General features: G+C 51.4%; 1 protein-coding gene across 3 annotated transcripts in view; it reads left to right on the top strand.

The window, feature by feature from the left end:
• The first annotated feature begins 9,461 nt into the window (after positions 1-9,461).
• Positions 9,462-19,411, top strand: part of BSN (bassoon presynaptic cytomatrix protein) — an 80,763-nt gene continuing 70,813 nt past the window's right edge. For 2 of the 3 annotated variants that reach the window (XM_074312315.2, XM_074312314.2), the window contains exon 1: positions 9,462-9,829. In XM_074312315.2, the coding sequence (XP_074168416.2) occupies positions 9,606-9,829 (224 nt within the window). In that variant the 5' untranslated portion in view covers positions 9,462-9,605. The remainder of the gene's footprint in view (positions 9,830-19,411) is intronic. The other variant, XM_074312316.2, reaches the window with a different exon arrangement.

The following is a 19,411-nucleotide window of genomic DNA, read 5'->3' as shown; positions in this document are numbered from 1 at the left end:
CATTCAAGATGTAGCTAAGGTCCCATATTGCAAGCAGACAGAGCTGAGTCTCAGCGTGGGGAGTTGTTGAGGGTCAAATAACTACCTGTATCCCCAGTACATGTTCAGGGACACATACCTCACGCCACTAGCCTAGCAACAGGGCCCAGAAAATGGTCCTGTCCTTGCTCTCTTGGTTTCAGGAAGTTCTGCTTAATAGCTAACCTGAAGCCACTGGATTATGAGTGGACTCACTGGCCTGAACTCGAGGAAAGGGATCCCTGGTTTCAGCAGAGAACAGCAATGTCAGCAGGGCAGTAAAAAGCCACAAGGGTGTCTGGCCTCTCTGCCCTACTCTCCCTTGGGAATATCAAATGTTTGGCCTGGCGGACCCCTCCAGGTCTCTGTGACTCTCCTTGGTAGGCGGTGGGGACTGTCTACTCAGGACTTTTGAGCTGGAGAAAAGGCGATGAAAGGAAGGGGCTGGAAGGGACACAGTGGGGGGACGGGATGGGGCTTTCACCCACAGGAATCTGCTGCTCGTGTGTCTCTAACCCAGGGCAATTTCCTGGGATCCCTCTAGCTTGGCTTCCCCATCTGTGAAGTGGGGACAGCGCTGATCTCTGAGGAATTCTGAGACACCCAAGAACTGGGGGTGGGGGGTGGAATTGGGATAACAAGTTACCTCCAACACCGTGCCTGCGAAAGTGGCAGAGAATCCAAGTGAGACTAAAAGAATCCGCATTCTCTCCTGGGCCAGAGCTGTTGGCTGGGGAATACTGGGGTGTCTGGAGCTCCTGGCCAGGCTAGCCTTCTAGAATACCACCAGTTTGGTGGGAACTAGAGACCACACGGCTCACCTTATTGCAGCCACCAGCCTGGCCTCCGCCTGTTCCCAACAGGCTGAAAAAGATCCTAGCAGAGGCCCTTCCCTAGCTCCCCTAAAGTATGGAAGACCCCACTCAAACATCAGTTTTTTCAGGGCAAGCTTCACCCCTTTGTCTACATACTACTATATCCTAAATCAGCTGATGACTTACTCTTCGTGCCTTGCTTACCTTCTCCATCACAAATCTTGAGGCAAGGTGACAGGCAGAGAGGGCAAGGTCCAGGGTCCTGCGCCTAGGGCAAGGCAGATTCAATTCTAAGTGTAACCCAAACACTTTAGATTTTTTTCTGATTGTAAAATTTTGTTCATATTGTGGAGCCAAGAATTATTTGAAGCCCTCAGTGGGAGACGCTGGGTACCACTTCCCCTACTGGGGCTGTTGAAGACTCAGAGGAGAAGATAGGGCAGGACATCCAAAGTGGGGGTTCCCATCTACTGGGGGTGAGGAGCTCCTACAGGGGGGCCCCACCTGAGGGCAGCCTGTGGCAAGGGCAGCACGAGGCCCGGCCACTTGGGCTCTCAATAGCTCCACTGCCCCCAGCTTTGGTGGAGGTGACCCTGGAGTCTTAGCTGGGGTGGAGCGAATCTGGTCTGTTCACGTCCCTGTGGAAGTCTCCATGTGGCCAGGACGGTGCCCTTGGGTTGGTTCGCGATGGGGGCAGCTCTCACCCCGGGTAGTGGCTCCGTCCAGGTGAACCCCCCAGAGAGCAGATAGCCGGAAGATCTGGGCCCAAGAGGGGGACAGTACCCGCGGGCTCCCAGTAGGTGGCGCCAGAGGCCGGAATAAGACTGCCAGCGGTGGGCGGAGCTGACAAGTCGGGCTGTGGGAGGGGCTAAGGCCGCCCTGGGAGGATTGGGTGGAACGCTCCTAGACCAGAACTGAGATGGCCATTGACTGGACTAAGGCCTAGGGGAGGGCGGGGCTGAGGCTGTAGTGCCGGCGGCCGGCAGCCGCTTCGAGCTAGGTCGCAGACTGGTTGTGTAATTAGGTGGGTTTCCTCTTGCTCAGTCCCCGGTGCGCAGTTTCTGAGGGCATTGGGGCGAGTGTAGCTGGGGCTCCGAGCCTGCCCTGTCCCGGGGCGTTGTTCATCGGAAAAGGAAGCGGGGTAGGAATAGGAGGGACGAGCCTGGGGCCCAGGCTTCTGGAGGTCTTCCGCTTCTGGGGCCCCTCCCGCAAACCTCGAAATCGAATGTTTGTAGGCCGGAACAACTAAGGAACCTTCCTTTGCGCACTCCATCGCCTTAGCTTCTGTATGCCTCCAGGCTTCGTGCGAGTGGCCGCCAGCGCGGGGCCTGCACACGATAGCGCTCAGCACTAGTTGGATGCTAACCGAGTCTCAAGTACGGTGGGATCTGGTAGGGTCCTGGTTGCAAGCCAGGCATCTCCAGTTGCGTGATTGGGGAAACAGACGGGAATGGGGGAGCACATGATCAGTTTCTCTGGGTCGACCCTGAAGCCCCAGGGAACACCTTGCCCAAAGCTGTTGTCACAGCCTTGGGCACACACTAGGACGTCAGGGAACATTCATTTGGCAGCTGGCCAGGGCTCCCAGGTCTGAGGATACGGTTGTTTTCTGTTCTCATGGTGTCACAGCCTCAGGCTGTAGAGGGCAAAGCACAAGTTTGGAACTTGTGGAAATGTCTGGGAGCTCAGGTGAGGCCAGCTACCTTTCTAAGAATCACTCCCCTCTTCCCTCAGCACCTCTGTAGCAAAAGGTCTTGGAAGAGAAAGGTGAAGAAAAGGGCTGGCTCCAGCCCAGGACAGCAGGGGAGGGGAGGTCCTGCCGGGAGGTGGCAGCAGCTTGTCTCTCTGGGTGTGCCTGCAGGAGAGGACCAGCTTTGTCCTGGATGAATTCACCCTCAGGGAACCTGTGCCTGGTTGTGCTGGGCAAGGAGCTGGGCTTAGTGGATGCTGAAGGGGATGGAATCCTCCCCTTGTTTGAGGAGCACATGGTGTATATGTGTGTGTGGGGGAGGGCAGCTCTGCCTTGTTGTGTCCAGTAAAGTGATTAGAATGCAAATGAGAGGCTAAGGAGGCATCCACGGTGACCCCAATGGCTGACTCAACAACCACTGTGTCCCCCAAGCCACTTCCTGGGTCCCAGACAGCACATCAACTTCCTCCTTATCCACAGCCTTTCATTTGTGCTGGATCAAACAGGGATAGGAGAGGGACATAGCCATCCTGGGAGCCCCAAGATCCCTGGAGCAGGTCGGGATGGGGGTGGGCTTGGCTGGAATCAACAAAGATTGGGGGAGGGCTCAGCTGAACACATGGCCTTTCTGCTCTCTTGGTGGCAAGTGGAGGATGTCCTTTGTCCAGCTTACTAGGAATTCCTCAGTCTGCACTGTGAGAAAGACTAGCTTCCCAGGAAGCTGACGCCCATGCCACGCCTCCCCGCTGGAGGCATTACCACCATAGAAAGAGCAGTGTAACCAGATGTTGCTGCCCAACTGATACCTGCCGCGCTCCAGTCCAGAATTTGGGGGAGCCAGGGAGTGCTCAGACACCCTGGTGCCCGAGAGTGCCTTTGGCCCTCACAGCCTGGCATGGTGCTTTGGTCACACCCACCAGTGCAGGGTAGGACAATAGTCCTGCACTGAGGGCCAGCCAGCCGTCAAGCCCTCCAGGTCCAGGGCTTGGTTTGAGCAGCAGCCAGGCAAAGGCCAGACTTGGAGATTGCAAACTCAGTGAGGGTAGAGTAGGCTCAGCAGTCTTGTTTCTGCTGCTTCCTTGGGGCCCACCATTGTGCTGTCCTTACCCTAAGCTCCAAACGTGTCAGATTTAACTGAAATTTAACCAAATTGGCTTCCACAGTATGGCTGGTGACATTGGCTAGCGCTTGCTGTGCTCTCTAATGGGAAAACAGTGGACTCTATTTCCAACGGACTCACGTTCAACTTTCGCACGAACACACACACACACACACACACACACACACACACACACAAGCTGGGAAAATTGTATTAATCCTTTTTTAAAAAGTTAATATAAAATTATAGCAAAACAAGGAACCTGAACTTTAGTAACAGCTGGAACATTTTGCAGCAGCGGCAGCGGCAGCAGCGGCAGCGGCAGCAGCGGGAGAAGAGATTTAATTTAGTTGATTTTCTGTGGTTGTTGGTTGTTGGCCAGTCTCACGGTGATAGAAGCTGAACATTTTTTTGAAAGGACCAAGAAGCTGCTGGAGATTTGGTTCTCTAGGCAGCAACCCCACGCAAACCAAGGATCTGGGGATATTCGCACCATCCCCAGACTCTTCTGAGTATGAGTGCTGCGACTGTGGCGGTGTGGCATTGAGAGGTTATGACCAATGAGCCCCATGGAGAGTCTGGCCCCAGGGTGTGGGCCAATGGGCTTTCAGGAATGTTGGCAGCACTTGCCACCATCCCTGACAAAAAGCAACTGGAGAAGGAGATCCAGGAGGACGGAATGTGCTGCCAGATCTTTAAGGCATTATCTCTTGAAGGATTCTCTTGTAAAAGCATCGTGATAGCTAAAATGTCACAGGTCTCAGTTCTCAAGCTTTGTGCAAACATATAAAATGTTTACTATGTGCCAGACTCAGTTCTAAGCACTTTCTATGTATGTGATAAGAAACAGTTACTTTTCTTACAACTATGGGAGAGCTTAGTATTTCCCCCATTTCACAGATGGGAAAACTCCCTGGTGTCGGTGATAGGTGTTTGGTAAAACGATTGTGATTGGATTATCTAGAAAATCTTATAAAATAAAATGAATAACAACAAAAAAATAAATTGAACTGAAGTTATTCATTCTAGCAGAGACCTAGCAGAGGTTTAGTAAAGGTCTAAGGGACTATGGACCTTTCTTTCTTTTTTTCTTTTAACTTTTCTTTATTTTAAGTGTGTTTTTCCAGGACCCATCAGCTCCAAGTCAAATAGTTGTTTCAAGGTAGTTGTGGAGGGCTCAGCTCACATTTGTTTATGCGGGGATCGAACTGGCAACCCTGGTGTTGTGAGTATCGTGCTCTAACCAGCTGAGCTAATGGGCTGCCCCTGACTATGGACTTTTCTGTTTGCCATAAGGGTTTTGCTTCACCATCAGAGATCTTGCCCAATTCTGTCCAATTTTCCTGAAAAGCAGGAACTCCTCCGTGGCTCCTGGAGGCTTGCTGGACACTCAGTAAAGATGACAGGGCAAACAAGCCCTATTGACAATCCAGTCTGATGAGGACACAGGTGAAGCTCAGTGGAGAGGGTGGCATTGTCACATGGCCTGAAATCCCTAGTGGTCAAGGGTGATTGTCTGTAATGTGCTTGGGTTTGCAGTAATAAAGCCACAGAGGGCTCAGGAGGTAGGGCCCCTCTAAGAGACTTCCCTGAAGATGTATGGAGCTGAGCCTGATGGAAAAGCTGAACAGGCGGCACCTTCTCTTGGACTGTCCATGGCATGTCTGAACCTCTGTTGCCTGGGCTGGTTAGGAGAGGACATAAGGGCACCATGACTTTCCACTGGGCCTGTTCCCCCCCCCCCACCTCCCCATCTATGCAACAGAGGTAGGTGGGGGGAACTCCATGGGAACTTGGATCCTAGTGGAAAGGATTGCAATAGGGATTGAGGTGGCATTTTCTATAGTTTATGGGAAACAGTTTGTGTGCCTGTCTCTCCTGCAAACTGAGCTTGAGGGCGGGTCCCAGTCCTCTCTGTAGGCGTTAGCTATGCACTGGCTGAAGGATGAGTACGTGTACACATGGGTGAGATAAGCAACGCCAGCCTGAAGCCCTGTCTGGGGGAATGCAGAAGGGAAAAGAAAAGCAGCATGTTTTGACTTGGACACTTACAACTTGGAGAAACCGTGGCTTCGTTATTTTTTCTTGTCATAACAAACCTTCGGAAGCGCATAGCTTTGATAGCAATGGGGCTTAATTAGCTTTCTTGGGAGCAATGATGGGTGGTGGGGTCAGGCTGGTGATAAACATTTCTGAAGATTTTTTTAGTGGCTTTTTTCACAGAACACAAGTAAAGAACTGCACATTGCAAGAGGAAAGGAATTATGAATAGGCATCAAGCAAATTCTATACCTTCTGGCTTTATTCCCTTTTCTTACTCGACTAAGGGCCATGCGCTAGCTGAAGACCCTAGTACACAAGGACGGTTGTCCAGCCCAGCCCAAGTGGGCTGCTGAGCAGAACAAAGATTGGGTGTCTTGTTTGTAGCCTCACACCAGCCGGAGGCTTCCTCGGGGAGCTGCCTTATTCCCCATGCTCATGGATAGTGCTGACAAATCTCGGCCAGGAGGGAAGCCCTCTGTTTCTTTGGGCTTCTTTCCTTCCTCTTCAGTTCTATTTCTCTAGCTCAGAGGAAGAGTAAGGACAGGACGCCGGTTTTCTGAGTTGCTTCTCATTGGGAGATTAGACACTCCTCAGCAGCATTACAATAAAAAGGAGAGCTCAGAGCTCAGGGGGCTCCGTAGACAGGAGCCGGCTCTCCTAACGCCCAGTCTCTCCGGAACAGCCCAAAGCCTATGGCACCCCATCATCTAGAGCTGTCCTGCTCATCCTTCCTTATTCTCTTTCATCTCCATTCTCTCAGCCCCCCTTTCTTGCCTGCAGTTTGCCATTCCTCTTCATCCTCATCGGCATCTTCATCTTTGCATGGCTGAGCGCCCCTGTGAAAGTTGCCACGCTGAAAGTAGCAGCCCAGTCAAGTGAACTTGACTGTGTGGGGAAGCAGGAAAGCCCAGAACCTGCACTCTGCCCCTCCTCACCTTCCGGAGGCTCATCTGCATGTCGCCTGGCCCAGGGCCCAGCTGGTGTCTGAGGGCCCTGCATCTCTTCATCTTCCCAAGACTTGCCTTCTGATGATTAATCATTGCCACAAATCTAGCCGTGAGCTGCCTCTGACTAGGCCTTTTCCTGCGTGGATGGGTTTCTTTCTGATTCCATTTTCCCTCTGATCTTCTACAGGTGTTTGAGAGCACAGGCCAGAGCAGTAAATGGATGTCTGCCCATCTATCATTTCTGTCTTGGCATGGAGACTGATTCTCCTTCCACGTGGCCTTTCTCCCAAATGAATGCCATGTGTCACATGTCACACTGAAGTGGGAAGAAGATCCCTTTGGCAAGTGAAGTTTAGGGAGCTGGGAAACCTCGGTAGGCTATCCGGTAGCATCCTGTCCCTGGCTGGGCAGCAGCTGGACCCAGGAGGGAATGGTACCAGAAGCAGGACACAGCTGGTTCGCAGAAACTGAGAGATGTGCTCGTTCACTTGTCATAAAGTCAAGCGTAGTGAATTCTCCTCGGTGAGTGCAGACATCCCATCCATGACCCCCTCTACCAGGAGGAACTTTGGACACAACCTCAGCATTCTCCCTCTCACTTATGAAGTCAACAACCTAAACATGGTGATGCAGGAGCTGCAGCCAAAGGTCCGTCCAGGGAGCCTTTCAGCCTGGTGGTTGGTGAACCCCTTGAAGTGCAGTGAGGGACGTACTCAGAGCCACATGAAGAACTCAGCCCAAGTCAGTTGCTGAGGCCCTGCTGAAGGCCAGCTCGGGATAGCACAAGTCAGACAAAGTCCTACTGTTGAGGAGGCCCTACTCTAGGTCAAGAGGAAGTAAACAACCCCTGGAACAGTGAATAAAAATGGGAGACCGAATCAGAGCCCCAGACAACCAGAGGCCAGCACCATCCCACGGCCAGCATGAGTCTCCCTGAGCTGAACACCAGGGTGTTTGTGGACAGGGCAGGCACATTCCTGGGGGTGTTGCACATGGGAAGGGGAACTGAACGCTTGAAAAGAAGGCAGGGGCACCACTAATCCACACTTCCAGGTCCTCTTGGGTCCATGTACTATGTCTTGTCACCAAGGCAGCAGAGACCCTGGAGGTCTGCTAACAGCCAGCAATCCACTCTGAGGAAGGTAACTCCCCAGGCCTGCTAATTACCCCCTTTGAAACCAGGGGCATGTTGATTTAAATCTGTGGAAAGCAATAACTACTGAGGCTTCTGCAGAAACAGAAAACATGTTTCTCTCCCCCACTTGCAAGTAGCCCAACCCACACTGGTGTCTATGAAGCCAGAAGAGCCTGTGTGCACACATGCTGCCTGTGTGCATGTTCTTCCCCAGCAGGCACAAACCCCCCAATCCCAGACCACTCACCAGAGAGACAACTGACAATAAACAGGGTCATGTGTATTCCTGTATCAGTCACTCCACCCTCACAACCCCCTAAGTTAGAGGGGCTAATATAACAGCAGGCTAGGAAAATGGAGGCTTGGTGAGCCTAAGTCAGTTGCCAAGGTCCCGTGTGGCAAATGGCAGGGCTGAGATGTGGATCCTTGTCGAGTCTGGATGTGCATGGGCGTCGTCACCAGAAACTCAGGAAGATGATTTAAACACAGGAGGAAACATGCGAGGACTCTCATAACACAGCCAGAGGCTCTCATCCCAGGCAGTCAGCAAGTTCAGGTTTCATGGAAGTTTCATCCTGGAGATTGGGAGGAGCAGCTGAGAGTACATGGGGGTGGCCCAGCCAAGGTCTGTCCATCAGCCTGGCTATCAGTGTTCACTGGGATCTCTGCATTATTCCAGGTCAGGTTAGAACTACAGACATCCCTTTTGATATACTTCTCATCAGAATTAAATGGGTTTGCAAAGTGGGTCCAAGTTTACTCAAGTTCTTCTACAGCCATGATTTATGAAGCCAGGAATAGTTTGGAATACAGTCTGGATCTTCTAGGAAATATTCTCCCTCAGGAAAGCACAGATTTGTGTGAGAAGCAGTGAGGCAGACCATCCTGAGTCGTGTGCAAACACTGACGTCTGTGAGAGTTCGATAATGGAAAGTCATTTGGTGAGCTCCAAGGTTAACAGAGGCAGCCTGTTGCCTCTCAGTTAGTCTCTGGGAACCAGAGCGCCAGGCCTCTGAGAAATATCAACTTTTCTCCCCATTCCCAAGGTCACTGTCCCAGGGCCTGCTGAGGCAGCCTTCCATCTGGCGTCAGGCCAGCTCTGACACACCCTCCACCTTTCCCAGCGTCACTTCCGGAGATCCTGTCCAGTGGGACCAGGCCTCAGCGTGAATCCCACATGGTTCCATAGCCATCTGGATAGTCTTCACTCCCTAGCTGGCCTCTGACACCCTCACAATCCGCCCGATCACTTAACATTCTCTATCTCAGTTCATCTGCCTTTCCAACTCCTAAACATACTTTAAGGCCACTCTCGGGTGGCCCCTCTCCGAGGCCTGTCCCCACGAAGCTTGCCAGCTGGAATACTGAGGTTACCTAAAAGAGAGACCCCATGCCCTCATTCCTTGGAGCAGGAAGCGCCACTGACTCCAGGGCAGAGCAGGACACGGCGCGACGCCCCCCTCCCTTTCTCCCGGGCTGTTTCTCCGGGTCTGTGCCCTTCCATCCTGGTTTGGTGGGACGCTCCCGCCAAACCCAGCTGGGCTCCAGGTAGCACACGCGGGACGTGTCGGCCTCGGAGCGCGCATGCGCTGGCGCCGATAGTTGTTTCCCAGCGACCCCGCCGCTAGCTCGTGGATTTGCGTCCTCACAGGCTGGCGGGAGCGCGCGCGTGTGGGGGGCAGGGGCGTGTGCAGGAAAGGTGCGCGCGGGCCGCGCATGCGCATGCGCAGCGGCAAGCGGCGGCGCGAGCCGAGCTGGGAGATGGCGGCGGCGGCGGCGCCGAGAGTGTGAGCAGCCGCCCGGGAGCCGCCGGCCCGGGCTCAGCGCGACCCCAACCCCGCCTGCCCGCCCGCCCGCCATGGGCAACGAGGCCAGCCTAGAGGGCGGCGCTGGCGATGGGCCGCTGCCTCCGGGAGGCCCTGGCCCGGGCCCTGGTCCGGGCCCCGGCACAGGGAAGCCGCCTTCAGCACCGGCCGGCGGCGGACAGCTCCCCGCGGCTGGCGCTGCGCGGGCAACAGCCGGACCACCTGGTCCTGGCTCCGGCCCGGGCGCCGGCCTGGGCCCCGGCCCCGGCCCAGGCAGGTAAGCGCGTGTCGCGGCGCCCGGAGGGAGGGGGGGCGAGGAGCTGCATCTTGGGGCCAGGGCCGAGCCCCGCGAGCCCCGCGATCCAGTCTGTAGCGAGGTCGGAAGTCCGGCTACACTTTGAACCCAGCCCCACTGGCGTGAGCTGGGTGGTCGCGGGAAGCGGCCCTCCCTTTCCAGCCGTCCCGCCTTGGCAAGGCAGGATGGTGAGCGCAGGGTCAGTCGGGGCCTGCAGACTGTGACTTCGTCACGAACCCCAAATTTGCTTCCCCCCAACGCCGGGCTCAGGAGGGTCTTATGTAACCTCAGCCTGGTCCCTCCGCACTGAGGAGCAGTGGGATGGAAAACGTCCTCCCTGTTTGCTGGTGTCTGTATGTGTCCATTGTGTTGGGTTGAGGAAAGAGCACAATGGGAGTGGCTGTCAGGAAAGATAAGTGTCACTGTGAGGAACAGAAAGATATGGAAATAGTTGAACCATGAACTTGGTCATGCGCTTTCCTCAGACAGTTAGTGGCTATAATCATCTTTGGAGGAAGGAAAAATGCCACTGGACACCAAAAGGTACTTATTTGGGCTCAACAATACCAACAGGGTGAGGTGCTTTCGCCGAGCTTCAGTGAAACACTTTGGGGTGAAGCAAAAATGCTATTGAATCATCTAGCTCCACATATGTTCCTGTTGCCTTTTGACTTAGATTACCACCTCAAACCAGTGGAAAAGCTGGAACTCATATAGAATGCTTTAAACAACATATCTGATCAAATATCATGAAACCAGCTTGTTTAAAATGTATGCCAATTGAGGTTCTAGAAAAACAATCAAGTGACAGTGAATGCAGTGGAAGGGAGTGCCAATATATAGTACATCAGTAGACTGAAAACTCAGGAAAGCTACGGAGAGATGACACGGTAAAATGGAAGGCATTATCTTTACACCAAATAGCCCTGGGGAGTAGCAAACCGGGGAGGGGGGATTTCATCCTCTCCATGTGAGTCTGTTAATAATGTTGCCTTGGCTTTTCTGTGTGGGAGCACATAAATTGTGAGGGAACATAATCTTTGATTCTATAGCTGCCCAACTGTGCCTCTCATACGCTTAATTCCTAAGAAGTTATTTCATAGGCAACTAATAGTAATGAAAGGCTCTTAGTAGCCTGAAGCCTGCCGCAGACAGGCCAGCCTCTGAGCGTCCCTTGTAGAGGGGGGTTTGCCCATTTTACATTAGCTTTTACAGTAATGCAGTTGGGCGGCACATGATTCTTAGCACTGCAAGAACTGTCCATTTTGCTGCGTGTTGAGCTGCTGTTTGAGTTTTAGCATGAGTGAGGCTCACCCAGGCTTTTAGAGCTCTCCCTCTAAGGGAAAACGTCTAGAGCTGAATGGAAAAACACCTTGGTATTGGGAGTTCTCTATATGGGGAATTCGACATTTCTCTCTTGGTAACTGAACAGGCTGCTCTGCTTATAGTTTATCTGACGCTGCAGAGCCAAGCATATGAAATTTTGGGAAGACTTGGGCAGCCCAGAGGGAGAGGAAAGAGGCTGGTGTGTACTGCTCACATTCCTTTTCAGCGTGTCATTTCTACCCTCTCTGTGCGTTCTGCTGAGGGCAGACCCACGAACTACTGTGAGTTAGGGGAACCATAGGCTCCTGCTGGTTTAGCAGTCACATAATCTCACTCCTGCCTGTGGGCAAAGCTTACACTTGGGCCTGTGGGGTTATGGTCCTATGGCCATCGGGCTCAGGGGGTGAGCTGGCTATTTGTCACCAAAGCTCAGGACTGGGGTCCCTTAGGAGACTTGGGCATTTACTCTTCCAGCTAATATTCAGCTTGTCACAGCAACTCAGCGGAGCAGCATTTTCATGGTATGTCTCTCCTTCTGCATCAGAATGGCTTCTGCTTCCTTTCACCAGAGCATCTCAGGCACCTGATGCCAAATTTAGCATGTTCTGTTCTGAGATACTGCTGAACAGATTGGCCTATTGATGGCGAAAACGCCCTATGGCATGTGCTTTGGGGCATTTAGGAAAAAGCATTGGCACAGTTTCACGCAAGCTTGTGAATTTGGGGGCAGTTGGAAACCTCATAGAAATCAGTGGAGGATCAGGTAAGGGGGAGATCATTTTACCAGCCCTAGACGGGAATGGAACTGAGGTTCTTTGGGGGTTGATTCCTGGCTCTTTCCTGTTGGTATGTTACCCCTTGTCAGCCCAGGCTGAATTAGTCTTTTCACCCTCATACTGAGCTGACTTGGGCTCTGTGAGGGGGAGGCTTAAGCGCCTGACTTGAATCCTGTGAACAGCGTCGCCGCCACACCCACAGAGCTGCCTCAACGACACCCACAGCGTTGCCCATTTGGATGATATGACACTGTGGGCATCAGAGACTCCCTCAAGGCAGGGCTCTCTGCCTCTGGTCTCAGGGTCATGTGTCCAGTTATATAGGTTGTGTCTTTCCCAAGAAGGGCCAGACCGGGGAAGGCTGAGCTCCACCTCAGGCTCCACTCTCCAAGCGATACGCCACGGTGTGGGCCGTGTCCTCCTAGAAGGAGGGGCACTTTTCGTCCATTCATTCATTGGCTTATTTTTTTGGAGGTATGATGTACATCAGATGCCTGATGTACAGTGAAGTGCTCAAGTTGATGGGACTTTACTGCACACACACCCATGACACACCACCAGTTCAAGATGGAACCTTTTCAGTACCCGAGAAATCACTTTTAAAAAAGTTGCACAAATGAGCCATGTTAGACCTGTGGCAACATGTCTAACCTATACCGGCCCCAGTGACTTGCACACGTTTTGACATTTGCAAATTGATCTTTAGTCAATCGGCCAAGGTGTATTTACCAGAGCAAGTGCTGTGTTAGGTTTTGTGGAGGGTCTGCTCCTCTGCCCTCTAGCACCTCACGGTCTGGTTGGTCACACAGTTCTTTTTTTTTTTTATTAATTGTTTTATTGGGAATATTGGGGAACAGTGTGTTTTTCCAGGATCCATCAATCGTGTCCTTCAATCTAGTTGTGGAGGGCGCAGCTCAGCTCCAAGTCCAGTCACCATTTTCAATCTTAGTTGCAGGGGGTGCAGCCCACCAACCCATGCAGGAATTGAACCGGCAACTCTGTTGTTGAGAGCTTGTGCTCTAATCAACTGAGCCACCCGGCGCCCGGTCACACAGTTTTTGAAGAGCTCTTAAACGACCAAATCATGGAAGGATCCTAGGAGTGACGCTGCAGGCAGTTCAGTGTCTGAGAAGTGACAAATAGGCAGTGTTTATAGAAGGGTTGTCAAGGGAGAAGAATGGAGAAGCAGAGCTAGCTTCAAAAGGAGAAACCCAAGGCAGGAAAAATGGTGGGGTTATGAGAGGGGGAGTAAGTGGCATGATGAGTGTGGTCTGTACAGGCAGGGTCAGTGAGCAGAGGATGGGGCCAAGTTCAGGGGTGCGGAAGAGAGCTGGGGCCAACCAGGTGAAGTGCCTTTCCCTTATCACCCATCAGAATCTGTGATCAACGCCAAGGTCGCCTCTCACTTGCTTCCAGCCCATATGTCATGGAGACATGCTGAGCCAAAGGCAGCCAGGCACAGAAAACTTGCTCATTTGCGGGAAGGTGGGCAAGGCTGCTCTGAGAACCACATCCAGAGTTCCGTTCTCAACATGGGTTTTTTGTAATTATGTCTCAAAAGAGAAAAAAAAGATGGTTTTGTCAGGCATAGCATCTCTGGTCTGGGATTAGCCAGACTTATTATACTATATCAGCTACCAGTCAGGCTCTAGAAAAACCTGGGATTAATTTGTAAGGATAAAATAAAAGGATACAATTGCCAGGGTTAAAATAATGGTCCTTTAGAGATCATGTTTGGCCCCAGTAGCTGGATTCTCATGGACGGCATGTCATGGGGTTTGTACTAAAGTGGCCTAACGAATGGTGATAATATAAAAATATTACTCAAAAGGGGCAAACATTTTTACATTTCTTGCCAGGGAGAGAGGGACAGCTTTGATAACACAGCTGTTCCCAGCTTCAGTAAAACTGGTGAGATGGTGCCAATCAAAAAAAAAAAAAAAGGTAGGGAGATGTTAGGCAGAGAAAGCTATCTTGAAAAAAAACTTTTTATTATGGAAAATTTCAAACATACAAACAAGTAGAGAGAATAAGCCGATGAGCTCCCATATTCCCCTTGCCCACCCATAGCTGTCATCAACTCATGGCTGATCAGGTTGATTGTCTTCCTCACTTCCCACCCACCATGGAAGCAACTTCCAGACATCCCAACAGTTCATCCTCAATATGTCAGTGTGTATGTCTAAGAAATAAGGTCTTCGCACAAACATGACCACAGCACCGTGATCACATCTAAGCAGGATAACGGTTCCTTCTTAATCTCAGCAAATATCCAGTCAGTGTTCAGCTTTTCTGATTATCTTATGAGTTTCTTTTTACAGTTGGCTTGTTTGAATTGTGATCTATACAGGGCCTACACATTGCATTTGTTTGATATATCTCTTGAGTTTCCTTAAATCTATAGATTTCCTCTCCTTTTTTCCCCTGGCAACTTAGGATTGGAGAACTGTGCCCTTTGTCCTGTGGTTTCTCCTATCCTGAGTTATGCTGAGTGTATCCCTGTGGTGTCATTTAAGATGTTCCTCTGTCCCACATTTTTCCTGTAAATGGGGAATTATATCTAGAAGCCATTCAGATTCTAATTTCATTCTTTTGGCCAAGAAATGCTAGCTTTGAAAAAGAGTTAATCGAGGGCTTCAGACATAAAGGGGCTGGGAGTTCACGGAAAGTAGAGCCAGACTTCGGACTAGTTTGTGAGCCAAAAAAACTCATTCAATCGGTTACTTTTTTTCTTCTTGGTTTTTTTTTTTTTTAAGTTTCCCTTCCTCTGAGTAGGTTTGGTTCTGAGTTTCAGAAGGCCAAAGTTTTCAGAGCCCCTGGATCATGCCTTTTCACCCCAGCTTTGTGGAGCCTTCCTGTATATGTAAGTAGCAGGAGATAGGATTTGGGGCTTCCATAAAGCTCTCTTCTCAGAAGTCCTGCACATCTGAATGGGGCCCTTTCACCCTGTTGGTGATGGAGCTGGGAGGGACAGACCTGCTGTGTGGAGAATACTTGGAGCCTGCGGCCCGTGTGCGATAGGTTGGGGCTGACTGTGGAGGAAGGTGGGCAAAACTGTCATCACGGTCGGAACTACCATTGCTGGCTGCCTGCTTCATTACTGGCATTCTGCTAGGGGTTTTCCACGTGCTATTCCTCACTCCACCTGCCTGGCCACGCACCTCCTGCCGGCCCCCTCTGTCCTGGCTCAGTGGTCTTTCCTGCCTGGGGAATCACTTTTTTAAATGGTGAAATGGTAGCTGAGACAAGCATGACTGCAGCAAGGGCTGAGGGTCACCTTCGGACTTGAAGCCCTCCTGGTGAACTGGGACTTGGTAGACAGTCTTAGCCATGGGGACTCCTGCCTGGGCCTCTCAGTTGGCACCAGGCGCATGTCGCTGATGGTACCAATGGCATTGATCATGGCATTGATGCTGCACTGGCAGGACTTGCTCACACTCCTTTTCTTCAGGGCCGTCTCCATCCCATTCACCATCACAGTGGTGGCAGCTAGTTGAAGCTGGGGACTAAAATGGGACCCTGGCCTCTGGGATCCTGCTTGTGGGTGGGGATCCCATGGAATTCTGGGGTCCCACCTCCTGAACTGGGCCTCTGGTGGTGTCTGTCTACTCCTGGCATTCTCTCAGTCCATGTGTCTTAGACATTAGGTTCTGGTCAGCTGTGCCTATGGGATGGAGCGGGTGAGCATGAGCCCTGATTCATCTGTGCTGTACCTGGGGCTCCAGGCTGGTCACGGCTGCTCTGATGAGCATCTAGGTTCTGAAGAGAGCCTTGCTCTAGCAGAGACCCCTTACCTGGCATTCCCACCTTTTGGTAACAATAGGGTCACCTAGAGGCATATTGAGAGCTCCCAGGGAACTCTAGGTGACCCCTGGGATCAAATCCAGAACTGCTTGGAGAGGCCTGGCTGCCCCTGAAGTGGGTGGGGCTGCTGTCAGAGCCAAAGGTGAAGAAGAGCTTTTCCCCAATGGGAAGTAGAAGGGCTGGCTTCTGGGACTTGGTCCCAACTGTTGAGGAGATTAAAGAGCCTCAGCAACTTGTCCATGAGCTCACGCAAGGTTCACCCCACCCGATCCCACCTGGGACTGCCCCCTGTACCCAGAGGAGCCCTGAGCTCTCAGTGCCACTGGCTCAGGGAGGGAGCGCTCCCTCCCAAAGGTATTGGAGGAGCCAATAAGGCATTGGAAGAAGGGGGAGGTAAGGAAATTTCCCTATAGTCACACCATACAGGCTATACATTCGTGAAAGCAGGGAGGTAATAAGGGCTGCCTGTGCTTTTTATATATGAGAGTGGTTGTGAGGGATTTCTACAGTTAAATTCTACTTAGAAGTAGGAGGATTTTAAAGTGATATTTTACCCATGTGCAGTATTCAGGAAATCCTTTGGATGTCTGTCCCTGGGTAAAAATGTGAGGAACAAAGGACAGTGCACAAAACGGGCTCTGCCCTCAAGGGGCTCGCAGTCTGATGGGAGAGCAAGAGCTGCTTGTTTCGGTCTTTATTTACCGTCAAGTTTCTTAAATTAGTCTGCTCCTGTCTTCTGTTGATCTCACAGAGGTAAGATAAATGAGGGCATGATTAAAAGGGGTTGTATTATTTCATATTCTAAAATAGTAGAGCATATACTTGTGTGGTGTTTTACAGCTTACAGAACACATTCACAATGTTAACTTATTCTGTTGGGAGCTCTAAAGGCCTAATAGGAGAGCTCTAGAAAAACAGCCAGCTAGCTGACTTTAGCAAACCGAAATGCCATACACTGAGCACAGCTGGAGAACCGCGTCACTCCTCTGCCTCCTGCTCTGAGAAGATGGAAAATTTAGCAGGAGGATGGGGAGGGCTTTGAGGACAGGGAAGCATCAGGAAGTAGGACATTTGAGCAAAGGAGAGGGTAGGGTGGGGTGGGAGCGTCCTGGGTGGGGTCAGAAACTCGGGTTTTAATCAATCCCGCCATTGCGCCCAAACTGGCTGTGCATGCTGGGTAGGTCCTCAGTTTTCCGTCTGTAAAATGAGAGATTTACCTGGATGATCTCCAAAATCCCTCCACTTCTGACAGCTCCTGAGAGAAAACAAGGACAACACGCAGCCTTGAGGTTAATGAGCAGCCACTTTAAGTGAAGAGGATTGCTCTTCCAGCTTCTCCAGAGATCTTTCGGAGGAGACGAGGTGGCCTCACAATCAAGTCTGGAGCCAGGAGAGGGCCTGGCTGGCACCTTGCCTGTCCGGCGCTCCTGGTAGGCAGGAGCTCTTGGAAAGCGGTTGGCCTCCTTCTACTGGGCTGGCTGCACAGCCAGCACGTCCCCACCTGGGTCTGCAGAGCCTGCTGCAGCGCCCTCTTCCCAGCCGTGCTCGGCTGCTTATCTGCTGAGGGTTGTCTCACCATATCCCACAGGTGCTCTGGCAGCAGCCAGTGTGCCCATGATTTCCAGGGGAACTGGGGTTGGCAAACACTTCGTGGTGGGGGAAGGTGGAGCATGGAAAGGGCTGGCCTGGAAGAGACTTTAGTTCTGCCCCCTCCAGTGGGGCAGTGGGGCAGATTCCTTCACCTGTAAAGTGAGGAGATTGGCGTGGTGCTCCTGCAAGTCTGGGGTTCTGTGGACTCAGGCTAAGTCTCCTCCAGTGTCAAGGTCCAGCGTGGGAGGCCACTTCCTTCAGGAGCATGCTTTAGCTTCAGCAGACAATGTGTTTATTTTGAGCATCTAATCCAACCCCTAACGTATGCCAGCATGTCTGCTCTCACATTCTGCTCTCATAGCTCTGCCTTGGTGTGAATACCTCGGTGGCCTTGGTGTGAACACCCCAGTGGTCAGTGGTCCCTTGCGAGCAGAGGGCTCTACTGTTGGAAAGTTCTTCTACTCGTCTGAAATGGGTTCCCTTATACCTGCTTTTCATGGTCCTGGCTCTGCTGTCTGGCACAGGTCACTTATCTGCTCACAGGTTTAGCAGCGCACTGTGCTCTCATCTCCTTAACCCTCGTCTTCTTCTGTAGACTTGACTTCTCCAGTTGCTGTGTCTTGGATGTGACTCTGGGACCCTTGCTGTCCTGCCCAAGGCTGTCAGTATCTGAGGACAGGGAGCCTTATAGAACAGCACCCGGCGCTCAGCATGTCACATGGACTAGGAGTGACACATTCTGAAGGACGAGGGGTCTTCGCTCATGCAACCTGAGAACACCTCCCTGTACCTTTCTGAGCGCTCTCTGGTGCTGTACCCTGCACTGGTCCAGCCTCATGCTGAGCATCTCCCTCCCATGGGTTCCCTCCATCCTGGGCTCGTGCAGCCTGAGTGTGAATCTGGGGGGGCCTGCGTGGGTCCTGCCGTGTCTTCTCTGCTTGGACATGGACATCCCTTCCCACCAAGTGAGACCTTTTGGATCCTGACTGTGTCCCCTGAACTGGGGGTAATAACTAAGGCAGTGTGATTGTTTTGGGAATCTTGCAGTGAGGCCTTCTCCCCTTATGGCCCCCTGAGCCCACTCTCCAAACCCCTGCACCTGAACTTGAATGGCCAGTGTTGGGCTCTTGAAGCCAAGGTCTTGGCAGCTCAGGTTTGTGGTGGTGCCAGCTAAGGAGAGTGGTAGAGCCAGGGTTGGATTGGAGATGCAACCGTCCTTTGCACCCCAGCCGTGGCAGCCCCTGTGCACTGCACAGGAAACCCCTGTCCTTCCTTGGTGGGCTATGTCATGCTGGCCTCTTTGGAGTGCGTCAGCCTTTGGCTCTGTGGGGTAGATTTCCCCAGGAGCAGCAAATGGTCTGCAGTTGAAAATTTCAAACACACATAACAGGAGAAAAGGTGGTATGATGACTCCCTTCTGTGAACCTGTCACCCAGCTTTAACAACGATCTGTGTTTTGCCAACTTGTTTCATCTGTATTCCTCCAACTTTTTTTTTTTTTTTGGCCAAAGTATTTTCAATCAAATCCAAACATATTTCATTCATAAATACTTTAGGATGTACCTCTAATAGTTAAAATGTATTTCTATTTTAACCCAATGACATCACAGCCAACAAAGTTAATGGCAATTTTTTTTTTTTAAATTGGGGAACAGTGTGTTTTTCCAGGACCCATGAGTCGTTGTCCTCAATCTAGTTGTGGAGGGCACAGCTCAGCTCCAAGTCCGGTTGCCATTTTCAATTTTAGTTGCAGGGGGCGCAGCCCACCATCCCATGTGGGAATTGAACCGGCAACCTTGTTGTTAAGAGCTTGTGCTCTAACCAACTGAGCCATCCAGCCACCCTGCAATTTCCTAATATACCCTAATATCCAGTCTATGTTCAATTTTTCTTGACTATCTCAAAAATGACTTTTTAGAGTTGATTTGTTCAAACCAGGATCCAAACAAACCTTACATATGTATATATTTATAATATATATTATCACATATATGTATTTCAAAATAATAATATAGAGAGATATTTTTACCAACTATAATACTAATGAATATAATTTAAGATTTCCTTG

This window comes from Rhinolophus sinicus, chromosome 5 (assembly GCF_057876585.1).
Source record: "Rhinolophus sinicus isolate RSI-liver-muscle chromosome 5, RSI-T2T, whole genome shotgun sequence".
Lineage (NCBI taxonomy): Eukaryota > Metazoa > Chordata > Mammalia > Chiroptera > Rhinolophidae > Rhinolophus > Rhinolophus sinicus.
Note: the sequence above shows the minus strand (reverse complement) of the source record. Positions and strands in the feature narration are given on the sequence as shown.